This window comes from Cicer arietinum, chromosome 6 (genome assembly GCF_000331145.2).
Source record: "Cicer arietinum cultivar CDC Frontier isolate Library 1 chromosome 6, Cicar.CDCFrontier_v2.0, whole genome shotgun sequence".
Classification (NCBI taxonomy): Eukaryota; Viridiplantae; Streptophyta; class Magnoliopsida; order Fabales; family Fabaceae; genus Cicer; species Cicer arietinum.
Genome location: NC_021165.2, coordinates 25,305,825 through 25,320,858, shown reverse-complemented (window position 1 = coordinate 25,320,858; position 15,034 = coordinate 25,305,825). Strand labels below are relative to the sequence as shown.

Below are 15,034 nucleotides of genomic sequence, written 5' to 3'. Positions count from 1 at the left end.
GATCTTTTTGTTCCTTTTAATATTTTTTTACATAAGTTTTTCGATAAATATCATCATAAATTCATACAGAATTGTGAGGTTTCGAACATGATATCCAATCTAACAATATCGATATTTTATCAATTGAGTTAAGACTTAAAAGTTATTCTTCTAAATTTTATTATCACTAAAAAAAAGTTGGTATACATAAGTTCAGATTTTCTTTATTTTTTTAAAAAATTGATAACTGAATTATTATAGTTTTGTTTATACATAGTAAATTAATATTTAATTTATTTTACATATTCTAAAATGTATACTTTTATTTATATATATATAATAATAGAACTCTCAATTTCTTTTTAGAAATCGAGAGCATCACAATCTAATTCCAATTGAACAAATTCTTTTTTGGTATACAATGGAAGCAGTGAAGTTTGAGGTTAGGACATCTTACATATTTTATGAGTGAGATTCTTTTTATTTTTTCTTTTAGGTAGGTTTGGGAGCAAACTTAATTGTGAGTGTTTTAATTTTCTGAATGATTGTAATTATGTGATGTTATATGCTTCAAAAACATAAGTGATTTGTGCGTGAGAAATATAGTATTTTATGATTTTAGTTCTCGTAAATTTTTTCTTTGGACTCACTCCCTTCAAAATAAAAACCTATCATTTTAAATCCTTGATGTCATTTCTCATTACAAAAATGCTGACTTTGCAAATAGTGTAACAATTGGCATATATGAGTTGACAATTTTTAATTACATGTCACTAATATGTCATTTTTTTCATTATTTAATTATTAAAAACTAAAATAAAATTAATAATAGAGAAGACCAATTGAAATCTAAATTTTTTAACTATCTTATGTAAGAATCAAATTAATTCAAATGCAAAGATCAATTTGTCTGACTCTGGAGAAAAAAAAAACAAAGAAACTCAAGTTATCTCTATTGCAATGATCTACAAAGCACAAGTTTCCTCTCGAACCACAATAAATCTTCTAAGGAGATTCTACTAATGGATCAACAATAATATGTTCCCTTTGATGAAGTGTCACTTTCTATGTTATCAGATGAAATGTCAAATTCCATGGAGAGAAGTACATCGTAGCCTAAAAGCTTACAGAGTAATAAAGTGTAAAATCGAAAACTATTTGTACGATTGTAGCATGCTAAGCTCTTCCTTAATAGCTCTTTATAAAGAACTTTGTTCAAAGGAACGAAGTTGGCAAAATTTTAAAAAATGACTAAATTGATAGATATTTTTCAATTTGAGGCTCTATACTCTTTCACATATTTGAGAGACTAATTTAATAAACTTTTACAATTTGAAAAACAAAAATACCTATATTTTCTCATATGAAAGTCTAATAGTAATGAATTAACCACTAGCAAGAAAATCAACAATATTGTTCTATGATACGAAAAGTTAATCAAAAACCAAATAATAATACAAACTCAATCATTTGGTGGAAAATTCAAGGTGTGGATAAAAAAGAACCAATAAAATGCATTCATTTCTTTCATCTCTCACCAAGCCACATTTTCATTCTTAATTAACAGTAAAATAATACTTAGTCAAACATTATTTATCTTTCTATCACAATTTTAATTATCAATATTACTTTCCCCTAGAAATACTAGGTTAACAAACAAACAAACAACATGTTTTAAAGGCAAAATTAGTGTTTTGGCCCCTTAAGTTATTTTCTAGTTTTATTATATAATATTTGTTCCATTTAGGTTCATTTAGTTTACAAACGCTTTCCACACTAGTCTTCTCTACTAGTTTTAATTAAAAAAAAGTTATTTTTGTCCTATATAGCTATTAGGGTTTGTGATTATAAACTGACATGTTACATGCTTCATTTTATCTTCATTTTCAAATGCAAAAGGTTCTCAAGAGTGAGAAGAAGTGAAGACAAAACATATGTGAATGAAGAGAGAAGATAAAGCACAACACCAGTGTGAATACGAAATGAGATAAAGAGTTCATTTCGTGAAGACGAATGTAAGCACATTTATACCAGTTATTTGGTGGGTTTTTTTTTTTTTTTTTTTCTTCTAAAAAAATCGTTTGGGTTTCCCGAGTTTTTGTTCCTTATTTCGTTAGGGTTTTATGTGTTGTGTTCTCTTTTTGTTGTGGTCCTATTTTGATTCTTATTTATTATGTTGTGATTTATCAGAAGTGGTCCCAATTTGGGTTAGGGTTTTATGTGTTGTATTCTCTTTTTGGTGGTCCCATTATGGATTCTTGTTTATTTGGTTTTGGTTCTTGTTTCTATGTTGTGTTGTGCTTTCCTATGTGATTTGTTTATTTACATGCTTGTTAATTAGGTGGAAATATATATTTTTTGTTGTTGAAAAGTTAGTGATGAAAGTTTTTTTTTAATTGCACATTACATAATGATGGCATATTTGGAAATTTTGTCCACACATAATATAATGGGTTATAGTCTGCTTGGAGTTGTGCTCTTATTTTAAAATTTTGGGTGTATTAAGGGAAATGGGGTACATATACATGTTGTCTTTGTGGTTTTATGACCCAAGTGAATTGGTTAATATTGGGCTTAAGGAGTTGGTTGATGATGTAGGTGCAATTAGATGTGTTGATGATGTTTAGGAATGTTCATTTGTTTGTCATGCATGATCCATTGTCAAACCTGATATAGTTGATGTCATTAGTCATGGGCCTATAGATGGATATAAGGACATACATGCAGTAGAAAGTTTAGGGTGAAACTGTTGAGTTCAAAATGGTTGGGCAAGAAGTTGTATGCAAGTGTTAGAGAGAATCCTATCGAGGTTGACTGATATTATGAAGATGATTCAATATAAATGGATTACAAGGATCTTTAAGATAAAAGCATACAGAGCTAGGACTGCAACCATTGATTTAGTTGACGGATCTTGTAGAGATCAATACACAAGGGATGTGTAATTATTGACATGAGTTGCGTAGATCAAATCATGGTCCAATAGTCAATGTTAAAACTGATCCTTTTCAAGGTGATGTGGACTTGGAACATCCTGAAAGGCCATTGTGTCCCCATTTCTAAAGGTTTATATATGCTTTAAGGTTTATATTTCTAAAGGTTTATATATGAAGTTAGACACATTTGATTCGTTGGAGATAAATTTTAAATTTTATATCAACCAATGAATGCATATGTAGTGGTTGTTGACAAGTATACCATGTTGGGCACACCCTTTCTTGTATGAGACATATGACCATTAAACAAGAACAATCTGCTATAGATCAAATATATATCCGAAAAATAGGAAACATCTATAATCCCATAATGAGTACATTGATCTCCAACCACCACCTATAAGAGGCAACATGGAGGCCAGAAAATAAGAGAAATAGGGAACCCGATGAATTGAAAAAGGATGAAACACAACTAAGAAGATATGTTTTTGGTGTAATGTGCCATCAACTAGGACACAACACATCTACATGCAAATTACCACCACATCCACTATCGACAACATATACTTCAAACGATGATGAAACATATGCAAATCAAGCTATTGCTACTTAAAAGATATGACCCTCTCCATTTATAATCCATTTAGAGAGAGATAGACCCAAGGAAGTTGAAAAGTAAGTCCTACCACTAAGTGATTTCCACTATTATTTATTTTTTGTCCAATTTCCTTGTGTCTATTTGTTTCCAAGTTGACCATAAATGGAGAGGACATATCTCATTTTTTTGTTTTGTTTTGAAAAACTGATTTGAAAAATATTTTTTAGTCACTAAAGATATTATTAGGTTGAGTCGTAGACTAGGTTGCTTTCTTTAAAATATTTTGTCACACTGTCCAAAATTGTACAAGACATACGATCTTCCACAATGTCCCCAAAATAAAATAGCTTATATACACTATACCGGCTTTACTATTATGGGGTAGAAAACTGTTCTAGAATTACACCATCTAAATATGGTGGTTAAGGCCACTCAAAAATATGGTACTATGACCATTCACTACAAGAAAAAAATGTTTTGCGACGGTTAAAAAAGGGGTTTGCGGCTGTTGTAACCGCCACAGTTTGATGTTTGCGACGGTTTCCCAACTGTCGCATATTCGTGCGTCGCGAGACTGTTTTGCGACGGTTAAATAAACCGTTGTTCCAACTGTCGCAAATGTTTGTGACAGTTCTAACCGCCTCCAATAGAGTCTTTAAATCACCTATTTTTTTGTTCTAAGATGGTATTGCGACGGTTACAAACCGCCTCTATGTACTTTTAGCGACGGTTTAAACCGTCGGAAATTTGAATTTTTTGTTTTTATTTTTAATTTTTAATTTATTAAATTAAAATAAAAAAAATACTCAAACTTCATTTACATAAGTAAAATACACAAATATAAAATTATAAATAAATCTAATTCATATAATATATTCAAAAGTAACAACCATATATTGAAATTAATCAAAACAATAAGTAAATTAGTTTAAATATTCAAAAACCAAAACATTAATAGAGTGATTGAAAATGCAAAACAACAACATCAAACTTAGTTCGTAAATTATCTAGATAATCCCTAATGATGTTGTTCCATCATTAGACCAACAACTAGACTCAGAAGAACGTCTTCTACCACTTGACAATCGTATGTGTTTCCTGAAAAAAATATATAAGTATATATATTAAATTCAACCTCACTTTTTCACATATACTCAAGACTATAATATTAACATCAAACTAATTAAACTCAAAAAAGATCAATCACTAAAAATTCAAACATCCAAATATCAAACTAATTCCTCGATTTGATAGTGGTAATAAACAACTCAAATAGAATATTAAAACTAAATCTATGATTTAATTACAAAAATATAAATAAAACAAAGAGGTCATAACACAAAGAAGTATTCAAATTAAAACAAAAACAATTACCACCACCCCAAAAAAAATCAAGCAATCAAACTCAAAACATGCAAGCATTAAAATTGACACAAACACATCATTCTATTTATCAAAAGTATATATATCATTCAAGAGCTAGAAAAAAAACATTAATTTACATGTGGAATGATATGGCCTAGTTGTTCTTGAGGCAATGTAAACAAATTGCATCTAGCCTAAAAAATTGAATTACATCTACAATCTTACAACAACAAATTCAACTTTTAAGGTCTTTCAAAACAGTTGAGTCCATACCTTTCTCGTAACCATAGACACTACAATCTCTACTCAAACACTAATTCAACTTTTAAATCGCCTAGAGCCTTCAACTTGTGATTGTACCCAAATTGTTCACCAAACCTGCAAGAATTAAAAATTAAATCCACAACAATATTATAAACAATAAATTAACAATTCTACATTGCAACAAACCATTAACAAGAACAATCATTCATACACAAAAGAAAGTTAGAAACACACAACAAAACCATGAAGTGGCTAAACAAAATTTAAACATAATAGAAGATATACAACAATTAACAAAACAATTACAATAGAGAAACTATGTGAAGGTGGAAGAAAAAAAAATATCTAAACTCAATGACACAAATACATCAATGACACAAAGAACATACCAAGGTCAAAAACGCAGCAAATGCCGAAAATGTAGAATGTATTGTTTCTCTGTAAAGTATGAACAAGAAGAGAGTAAGTATACCGTGAGTATGATTGATGATGATAAAAGGAAAAAAGTTGAGGATTTCATGACAATTTTGTTCTTCTAACGGTTCAATTTTGTTTCCTTGATCATGTTTTTAATTTTTTAATTTTTCTTGAGCAATTGCAAGGTTTCATGTTTCTGAAGTTTCATATGATCTTCCTCTTCCTTCATGGGATTTGCAGCTTCCTCTTCTTTTTTCTGTACCATCTCTTCATAGGGTCTATTTTGTTCTTCTGTCATGTTTTTCCACTTTTCAAATGTGACAGTGGAAACCTCTAAGACACCTTTATTCTCTGCAAAAATAGAAACTCTCATATCATTAGTATACAAGAAATAAGCTGACATAGGATGTTTTGGTTTCAATGGATCCTTCTCTTTCTTGTTCTTCTTGCCTTTCTTTTCTCTCTCATGTTTGAATTGTGTATATTGTTCAAGCAATTCCATAGCAGTCTTTTGCTTCTGCTCCTCATCCAAGAGCTTCATTGCCTCAGTCTCACATTTATCTTTCTCCTTTATAATTACTTGCCAATAAGCATCTTTTTCAGTATGATATTTCTCTTTATATGGCTTCTTCTCTTCTGCACTAACTGCCTTGTAACTCCCCTGTACAAATTCCAACAAAGCTGAAAGCAGTTATTATTCTACTATCATGATTATTTATATTTTTCCTTGTTTCGCCTTATATTATTCCTAGTATAAACCCACCTATTCGAAGATCCTCTGTCAGAAATCCAACAAGAAAAATAAATAAATCAAGATAATCAAACTTTCAACATTACATACAATCTAGGCATAATGTAAAAACTCATGCTTATGCAACTATGTATAAACAACACGTTCTCAATGCTACTCTGAATTATTTTTGCTACAATGCAAAGTACAAGGCTAACAACTCTAGACATAGTTAAAATTTGTAAACAAAGTTACCGAGCATATATCATGTCAAATGTTAAAAAATGCCAACTTTCAAAAGGACCAATAATTTTCAACAAACACAAAGAAAATCCTGAAACATTATTTCTTTGTATCATCTTTCTTCTTGATTGACCGAGTTTAAATGCAGCAATGAACAAACCAAGCCAATGCCAATGGATTTTCATATAGCGTGAACGAGTTATAATCAATTTGTCTCCTTTAAAGTGAGTAGTGTGCTTTGAAGTGTAAAGTTATAACAAACTACAACATTATTTAAACTTAAAATCTACAACTTTGATTTTTCAATCACGGTTATAATCCCACAATTTTTCCACCTAAAGTGAACAAACCCCTCACTTCAGAGAAGCCAAATTCTATATCCTAGTATAAAGACTCCACCGATAAGAAAGTTGGTTAGCACCCTGTCAAACATTTTGTGCTCCGACTATATAACAGAAGAACTTAAAACAAAAACAAAATATCCTTGTATAAAGATTCCACCGCTAAGAAAGTTGTTAGCACCCTATCAAACATTTTGTGCTTAGACTATATAACAGAAGAACTTAAAGCAAAACAGAAGCAAACATGACAACCATACATGAAGAAAAAAAAAAAACAAAACCCCAAAAAAACTATAGATATAACTAACATCAAAGGTGCACATAACTCATACCACGTCAGCCGAATCATCATAATTTCCATGAATGTTAAATACAAGCAAACCAACATTGAAATGAGGATCTTCATAATTTACATGACCGAACCTGTAGCCTTTTTATCTCAGGGCACCCTTCATGTCCTTCTTTTCTTGTTCCTTGTCTTTCACCATAGGCAAATTCTGAAATCATATATACAAATTAACATAAATAAAAAAGGGTCTCTTTTAATTAATCCTTATAAATAATCACATATACAAATATATTTTTTATTCTTATAAATTTTAACATTTTTTGTTTATAGTATTTGTGCCTAATTTTTAGTCCTTACAATACAATTTCGTAGTTTATAGGACTGAAAAGTAAGACTAAAAATAAAATTATAGATAATTATTTGGACAAAATAATAATGAAATTGAAATTTAAACGAAGTAACTAACCATGGTGGGTTTGAATACCTTCAATTTCTGTAATTTCATAAACTCAATCTGAAGGTTTTCTTGCTCCTTGCCACCATTTTGAAGTTCTTCATCCTTTTATTTCAAGATCTCGTCTTTGGCTTTCAAGAGCTCATCGGTTTTCTCTTTCTCGAGATGCAATTGTTGTAGTTTTTCCTACATGTCGAGCAAATCTTGTTCCTTTGGTTTTCACTTCGAATCTGGAACGTTCACAGCTAAGATGTTGGCATCATTGGTTGATGAGGTTTTGGGGGAAAATAGTTTTGGAGTTAGAGCGAGAACAATTTCAGATAGTGAAATAGAACGCGGGGTAATTTCATAAAGAGAAAATGGAGCGCGGGGTAAAAGAAAAACGTGTTTCTCTTCAAATTGAGGCCGCGGTTGTAGGAAATTGTCGCATCAACCGTCGCAAACAATGAAAGAGGGCGGTTCCTTGGCAACCGTCGCAATTTATGTGCTACTATCTTCAATTTTTTTTGTAGAGATTTAAAAATCTGAAGGGACAATTTTTTAGTAAAGAGGTAGAAAGAGAATTTGGGACGAAGCAAAAAAGGGAGAAGAGAGAAACCTCATATTTTTTTCCAGAGCTTTGGCGTGTCTTGAAAACTGAGCAGAATTTTTTACTCATAGAGGAATTTTGCAACCGAGTGAAGCAAAAAACATGGATCAATTTGACTGGATTTTCAAAACTATCGCGTGCCAAATTTGATCGGATATGCAAAATTGTTACGCGAAAAATGGGAGGAGTTGAACGAGATCGAATCAGTTATTGACTCAGTGGAGGGTTTAAGAAAAACGTAGAGAAAAAAATGCATGCTAAAAGATATTTTTATTTTTTTCGTGTACAAAAAAATAATATACAACTTACCCCTAACCTAACCCTGCAGACTAGACGGCGACAACATCTATGTGGTTATCGGTTTCAGTGTGGTCTATTCCATTCAAAGAGTTGGGTATCCTTTAGGGCACACTCCAAAAGTCATACCTCTATCTTATAAAACTACTAGTGTTGATATCTCTCATAAGTAAGACTTCTACATATTTTCAATTCACACAATATTAGTTCTAACTTTCAACACTTGTGCTTAAGTTCCAACATCATTTCCTATATGTGCCATCAACTTGGACACAACACATCTACATATAAAATACCACAACCTCCTCAATATCTACAAATCAAACTATTACTGCTTAAAATGATTATGGAACTGCTGCAAATCAAGCCATGTTGGAAATGATGATGCCTTTAATGAAGAATTCATTGGAAATAATGAAGGCATTTATGAGAGCTAGTGGTGTTGTGAATTGAAAAAATTGAGAAGTCCCACATTGGAGGGATACCACACACTAGTAGGGTATATAAGGTGGAGGTAATGAACTTGGGATGGGCCCCAAGGGGCACCCCAATTTTGTGAAGGAGGGAGAACGCAAGCAAATTGACCACCACACGCGCGCTACCGCCGCCGCGCATCCGGCCTGGCCTGGCCCGGTTCGGCCCGGCTGTGACTGTGTATTATTATTTTGCCTAAAATTAATTAATCATTTTTTAATTAACTGATTGCTTGCGTTCCATCTCTAATTGAAACGTTAATTACGTAACTGCCCTCCACCTAGTCATATCTGATCCAGTCATCATCCCTGAATTCGTGCGTCAAAACCCTAATTTTGGTCTCACGTTTCCTTGCTGTCCGGTCAAAAGTCAGAGTCAATTTTCATAAGTTTGGGGCGCACGATTCGTGGTCTTGGAGCGCACGTTTCTGAGAGCACTACTTGGAGCGCACGTTCTGGTGATCCATGGATCTCTCAGATCCAGTTGCGATTTTTTCCTATAAATAGAGGGTTCTCCCCAGTTGGAAAATCACACTAAAAGCACTCCGCATCTGAGGCTTTTCTCTCTTCTCCCCTTCTTACTGCTTCATCTCTTTCTTCCTTTTCGAGTGGTCATTGTGCCATATTACGAGTGTTTTATCCTGGGGACTTCGTGGTTGATAGTCTGCCTTGCACAATTTTGGACAGTGCCTCGAAACGTCTTAAAGAGAGCGACCTAGTCCGCGACTCAACCCAGTAATATTTTCGGTGGCATAAATTGTTTTCAAAGGTTTTCGATTTTCAAAAACAACAAGCCACAACCCAACCATCACCCACAAGACAAAATATTCCCGTTAGAAGATTGAATGAAGATTCCATACAACCACCAAATGTTTGAGAAGTTTGATCTCTTTTTTTGTTGGAAGATCATTTTTTATTACGTAGTTGACTTTGTGGTTCTTTCTAGTTTATGGATCTAGTTTTGTATTTTTAAACTTTTTTGGATTATGTATTTGACATTGTGATTTTTTTTTATTGTATATTACATCCAATTATGTAGTTTGGGTTATGTATTGGATCCAATTATATATTTTGGGGTTCTTATTTTGGATTAGGTATATGTTGAATTTATCGTTATGAATTTAATTGATTGTTTTTGAATTATTTATTTATTGTATTCATTGCTGGTTCTTGGAAAATATAACCAACTATGCATAACTATACTTCAAATAAATTTATTGTCACCATTCACCAATAATTAACAACATAATATCTTAACTACTTCAAATACATTCATCATTACTAAACATTACATATCACTAAACATTGACAACATTAAATCTTAACTGCTTCAAATACTTGGAGAAACCCCGAAATGCACTCACTACCTTTACACAACATCAATGACACTAGAATTAGGTTATCCTAAAATAGACACATCCAAATAGAATAGACACCATGAGCCATTTTCTTGTAGGCCAAAACTCTTTTTCAATATAGTAACTTCATCATTCAAGTTGACATTTTTTTCTTCTGCCTTCCAATTTTCAGATCACGTTCATTAGTGTCAACATCAACACAATTAAAGAATCCACAACTCTTATCATTCATGTCTTTGTAGTTTCTGCAACCAAAAAACTTTTTGCCACAATTAACATTCTTAAAGTCACTACCAGTTCTGACAACACATATCTCATTACATGGACATTTTAGTGAATGTCTCCTTATGACGGACAATGATTCTATGTTGTTACTTGGGTGATAAGAAGAAGAAGAAGAAGAAGAACCTAACTTATGTCTTTTATATAGTTGAGTCACATATGCTACATAGGACAAAAATAACTTTTTTTTTTTTTAATTAAAATTAATAGGAAAGACTAACATGACAAGCATTTGTAAACTTAAGGACTTAAACAGAACACATATTACTTATAGATAAGAGACAACAAGACTAATTTAACCTATTTTATTGACTTTTTCATAAGTATGTTGTGATCTAAGTCAACCTATCCTTGAGCAAGGATGACTATTTATGTACATAAAAGAATCTAGACATGTATATTTTGGATGAAATTGTCATGGATTAAATATAAATTGGAATCAAGATTAGTTTATGCGGGTTCACTAAAATGACACCACCACCATATTGTATGCATCTCGGGTAGTTCAAAGAGAAAATAGTCTGAACATTTTGATTGGTGTTTTCTACCTGAAAAATATATGAAAACACATCTTATGATTTTAATTTTTTTAAAATAATCTAAGCAAAAATAATATATAAAAATAAAAAACACAATTTCAGAAAATTATGATTAATTTTCAATGATAATGGTTACAAAATTAATAGTTGGTCTATCTTTTGTCACACAAGTTTGACATACTATCTAAATATAAGATACTTGCAAGTTGTACTCCGTGTGAAGATATAAGCATACCAAATTTATTTATTGTATAAATTACTTTTTTTTTCATTAACTTAATTTTTTATTTATTTTGGTACCTTAAATATTTTTTATTTTATTATGATGCTTTAAATAACAAATGTTAAATACTTTAGTTTCATTTTTTAGAGAAGTTGACACTTTAATTCCTCAAATTTTTCTGTTTTATTTAAATTTTTGAATTATAAACAATAAATATTTTGATCATTTATATTACTAATGTTAAATATTTTGGTCATATCTATTATTTGAATAAACCAAATAAATATATTAACGAAAACTGTCTGAGACACAAGGTATGCTAAAGATAATTACAAAAAAAAATTCCAATTTATAAAGCAATTGTTCAATATCACAATCGAATCACACCCACCAACACAAAACAAGGCCCATAAATAAACAAAGCAACCTTCAAACCAAGGGACTCAAACACAACAAATGGTCTTAAATTTATAATTTAATAAACTCAATTCTCCAACATTTGTAATTTAAAATATGAAAGTATCAAACTTTAATAATTTAATAGATCAAAATAAAATAAAAAATACAAACAAAATATGAAAGTATCAAACTTTAATAATTTAATAGATCAATATAAAATAAAAAATACAAACAAAGTATCTAACCTTCTTAGTAAAAAAAAGTATCTAACAATTGAGTAAAACTGAACAAAAAAAAAGCTTACGTGAAAGTGAAATGAAAAATTATCTTAGAAGAGAAAACAAAAATTTATCCTCTTATTTAAAGCGTGGATTCAATTTTTCTTAACAAGTATTTATTCATATGAGAATCATAAATTCATTTGTTGGTTTGAGAGAATTGAAATAACAAAGAGGTAGTGAGTTCAACTTTCCTCTTAAAGAAAAACATGGATTCAATTTTAAAAAATAGTACTTCTTTAATCTCACAACAAAAAAAATTGTATTAAAATTAATGTTATTCTCAATATAATTCTAATTATTTTTTTTATACTACTATTAAATAATTATTAAGTACACAATTTATAAAATATTATTGTATTTACATAATAATTTTTTTATCAATAATTAAAATAAATTATTTAATAAAATAAATTATTTTTTCTTTTAATTATTATATTTTTTAATATGGATTAAACAAAAGTCTGTGGTACGGAAGAATATAAATGTACACCTATCATTTCATTATTATTGACATTCAAGCAATAATACAACGACAAAACAAAAAGAGGAAAATTAAGATGTCGGAAGAAGATCAAAAGGAGAACCACAAGAAGAGCATGAGAAATTATTAACCAGATATTTCTAAAAATAAAATTAAAAAACACAAATCACAAAATAGAACGAGAAAAACCAATTTCTCAATCTCCTGTAGCAGGGTGCACCGAAGTCTCCGTGGTTCCATTATCATAGTGATTCTCACCGTTGATTTGATCAAGTACCAAAACCAACCCCATGGCAAAGGCCACATCAAAACCAGGTTGAACGCAAAGCATGAACACTTCCTTTCCAAGCATAACACTAGTTGTGGGGTCCACCTTTCGACGAATCTCAGCCACTAATTGCTTTGTTGTGTTGAATATCTTGCAAATTCTTTGCGGGAAGCATCCTTCGATGAGGTACTCCACACCAGAATCATCATACACCTCCACTGTCACGGTTGTTCTTGACCGTCCGATTATTGATGATCTTTTTACATTGAATAATGGTTTATCACCGTCAATTCTTTCCCCTTTGAACCCTTCCCACCGTTGATGAAGACTTGGTTTCTGCTTAACAAATAACAATATAAAAAAATATTGTTAAACAAAATAATAATAATATAAAATATTTTTTTCAATTTTTTATAAAAGATAATTATGTTATAATATGATTAATAAAAATTAATATATTTAATTTATAATTATAAGTTAAATGTATCAATATAAATTAAATAAATTAATTTTATTAATTTATTTATAATTTAATTATCTCTTATGTAGAAGAATTGATATGGTATAAGTTTTAAATCAGAAGAATTTGTACTAGTTGCTACTTTTTTCTGTCCGAAAATATCTTCGTACCTTTTTAAAAGTAAGAGGTTTAAAGCAAAAACATGTAAAAGAAAAGAAAATAATATTAAGCTATTATAAATAAGTATATTGTGCATTACTTTTAAGCTATTATATACCATTAGGTATTTATTATTATAATTTTCTATCATTCTAATGATTAATAATAAATTAATATACTTATTTCACCTTTTAAATTTATTTTTTATTGTGAGTGTCAAAAAAGAATTTGTAAAAAAAAGTAAAAACTTCGATATAGAATGATTAAGATAAGGTAGAAAATGAATCTTTAATTTTGATGGTGAGTAACTCTGTATTTTAGAAGAAAATTAATAATTAAAATAAATTATTTAAATGCGAGAGAAAATTTGATTAAGAAAAAGACATAAACAAGTAGAGCTAAAGTTAGGAGATTTCCGGTCATTAAAATATGCTTGATTTTCAATTAGCAACTCCCAATTGCATGTTCAACAAAGAAATTAAACGAATTTTTTGTAAGAAAAAAAAAGAAATTAAATAAATCTCTTATTTCACTTTTAGTTGGTTTTTTTTTTTTTACACAATTAGTTGGATCTGGTTGTAAATTCAAATTTCCCATTTTAACTTAAATTTCTGATTGAACTAAAGGAAGGATCACATTTGCAATCTCATCTTACCGAATATATTCATTGAAAGCTCAGATTTACTTTTACAAACTTTATTCCAAAATATACATGATCACTCAAATAAAAAATCAATTTTGAATTTTAAATTTAAAAAAAAAAAATTAATTTAATGAGTTTATTCCAATTAGAGGTAAGGGAAACAAAATTGGGTTATTTAACTCGATAGGTAAACTTAACTTTCAGATAGACACGACACAACCTACGAAATCCGACTCGGTGAGTACTGAGTAGACACAGTGAGTGAACTCAAAAACAGAGAAAAATTCAAATAAAAAAAAAAAGAATGGTTATAATGGATACCTACCTTTCTCCGCAAGGTGAGAAGAGAACGACCATGAGAATTCATTAGCACGAGTTCTTCTTTATCACGAGTGTTCGGTCCATACGAGTCGAATCGGAAAACGAGTTGGCCCTTAGAATCATAAACGACGAATCCATCACCAGTGAAAAACAGAGAAGTTTTTAGAACTGTGAGTTGGGTTTCTTCTTTGTACACATACTCTTCTTGAATAATTAACTCTTCCTTCATTCTTTTCTTCACAAAATATTGAAGTTTTTTTTTTTTTTTTTTTAATGTGTGTTTGTGAAGAAATGGAAATGGGAATAAGTGGAAGGTGTTGAAAGGAAGATAGTTATTTATAAGGGTGAGAAATTTTTGAACTTTGCTTTGATATGTGCTTTAAAAGGTTTTATAATTTCTATTGCAAAACGTGTTTTTGTCCGAAATGGAAAAAAGAATATTAAGATTGGGTGTGAGTTGTAAAACAAGATCGAGGGGTATCGTGTATCATTTATATACGATAATATAATTAAGGAATTTAAAAAAAAATACTAATAGTATTAATTTTGATGGAGTATGTACTTTAGATTCGCGTGCATCAATATTTGAATATCTTGAAATTCTAATAATAAATGATGATATTTTTTAAAATTATAAATTAATAA

General features: G+C 30.1%; 1 protein-coding gene and 1 pseudogene across 1 annotated transcript; both read right to left on the bottom strand.

Annotated features, from left to right (window-relative positions):
* Positions 1-4,386: 4,386 nt before the first annotated feature.
* Positions 4,387-7,380, bottom strand: LOC101504199 (high mobility group B protein 6-like; annotated as a pseudogene).
* Positions 7,381-12,536: 5,156 nt separating this feature from the next.
* On the bottom strand, positions 12,537-14,754 carry LOC101494715 (protein LURP-one-related 12-like). The gene is made up of 2 exons (XM_004506891.4): positions 14,394-14,754; positions 12,537-13,142 (listed from the first exon to the last, which is right to left on the bottom strand). Exons 1-2 carry the CDS (start codon positions 14,616-14,618, stop codon positions 12,735-12,737), a joined length of 633 nt encoding a protein of 210 aa, XP_004506948.1. The 5' UTR covers positions 14,619-14,754; the 3' UTR covers positions 12,537-12,734.
* Positions 14,755-15,034: the final 280 nt, after the last annotated feature.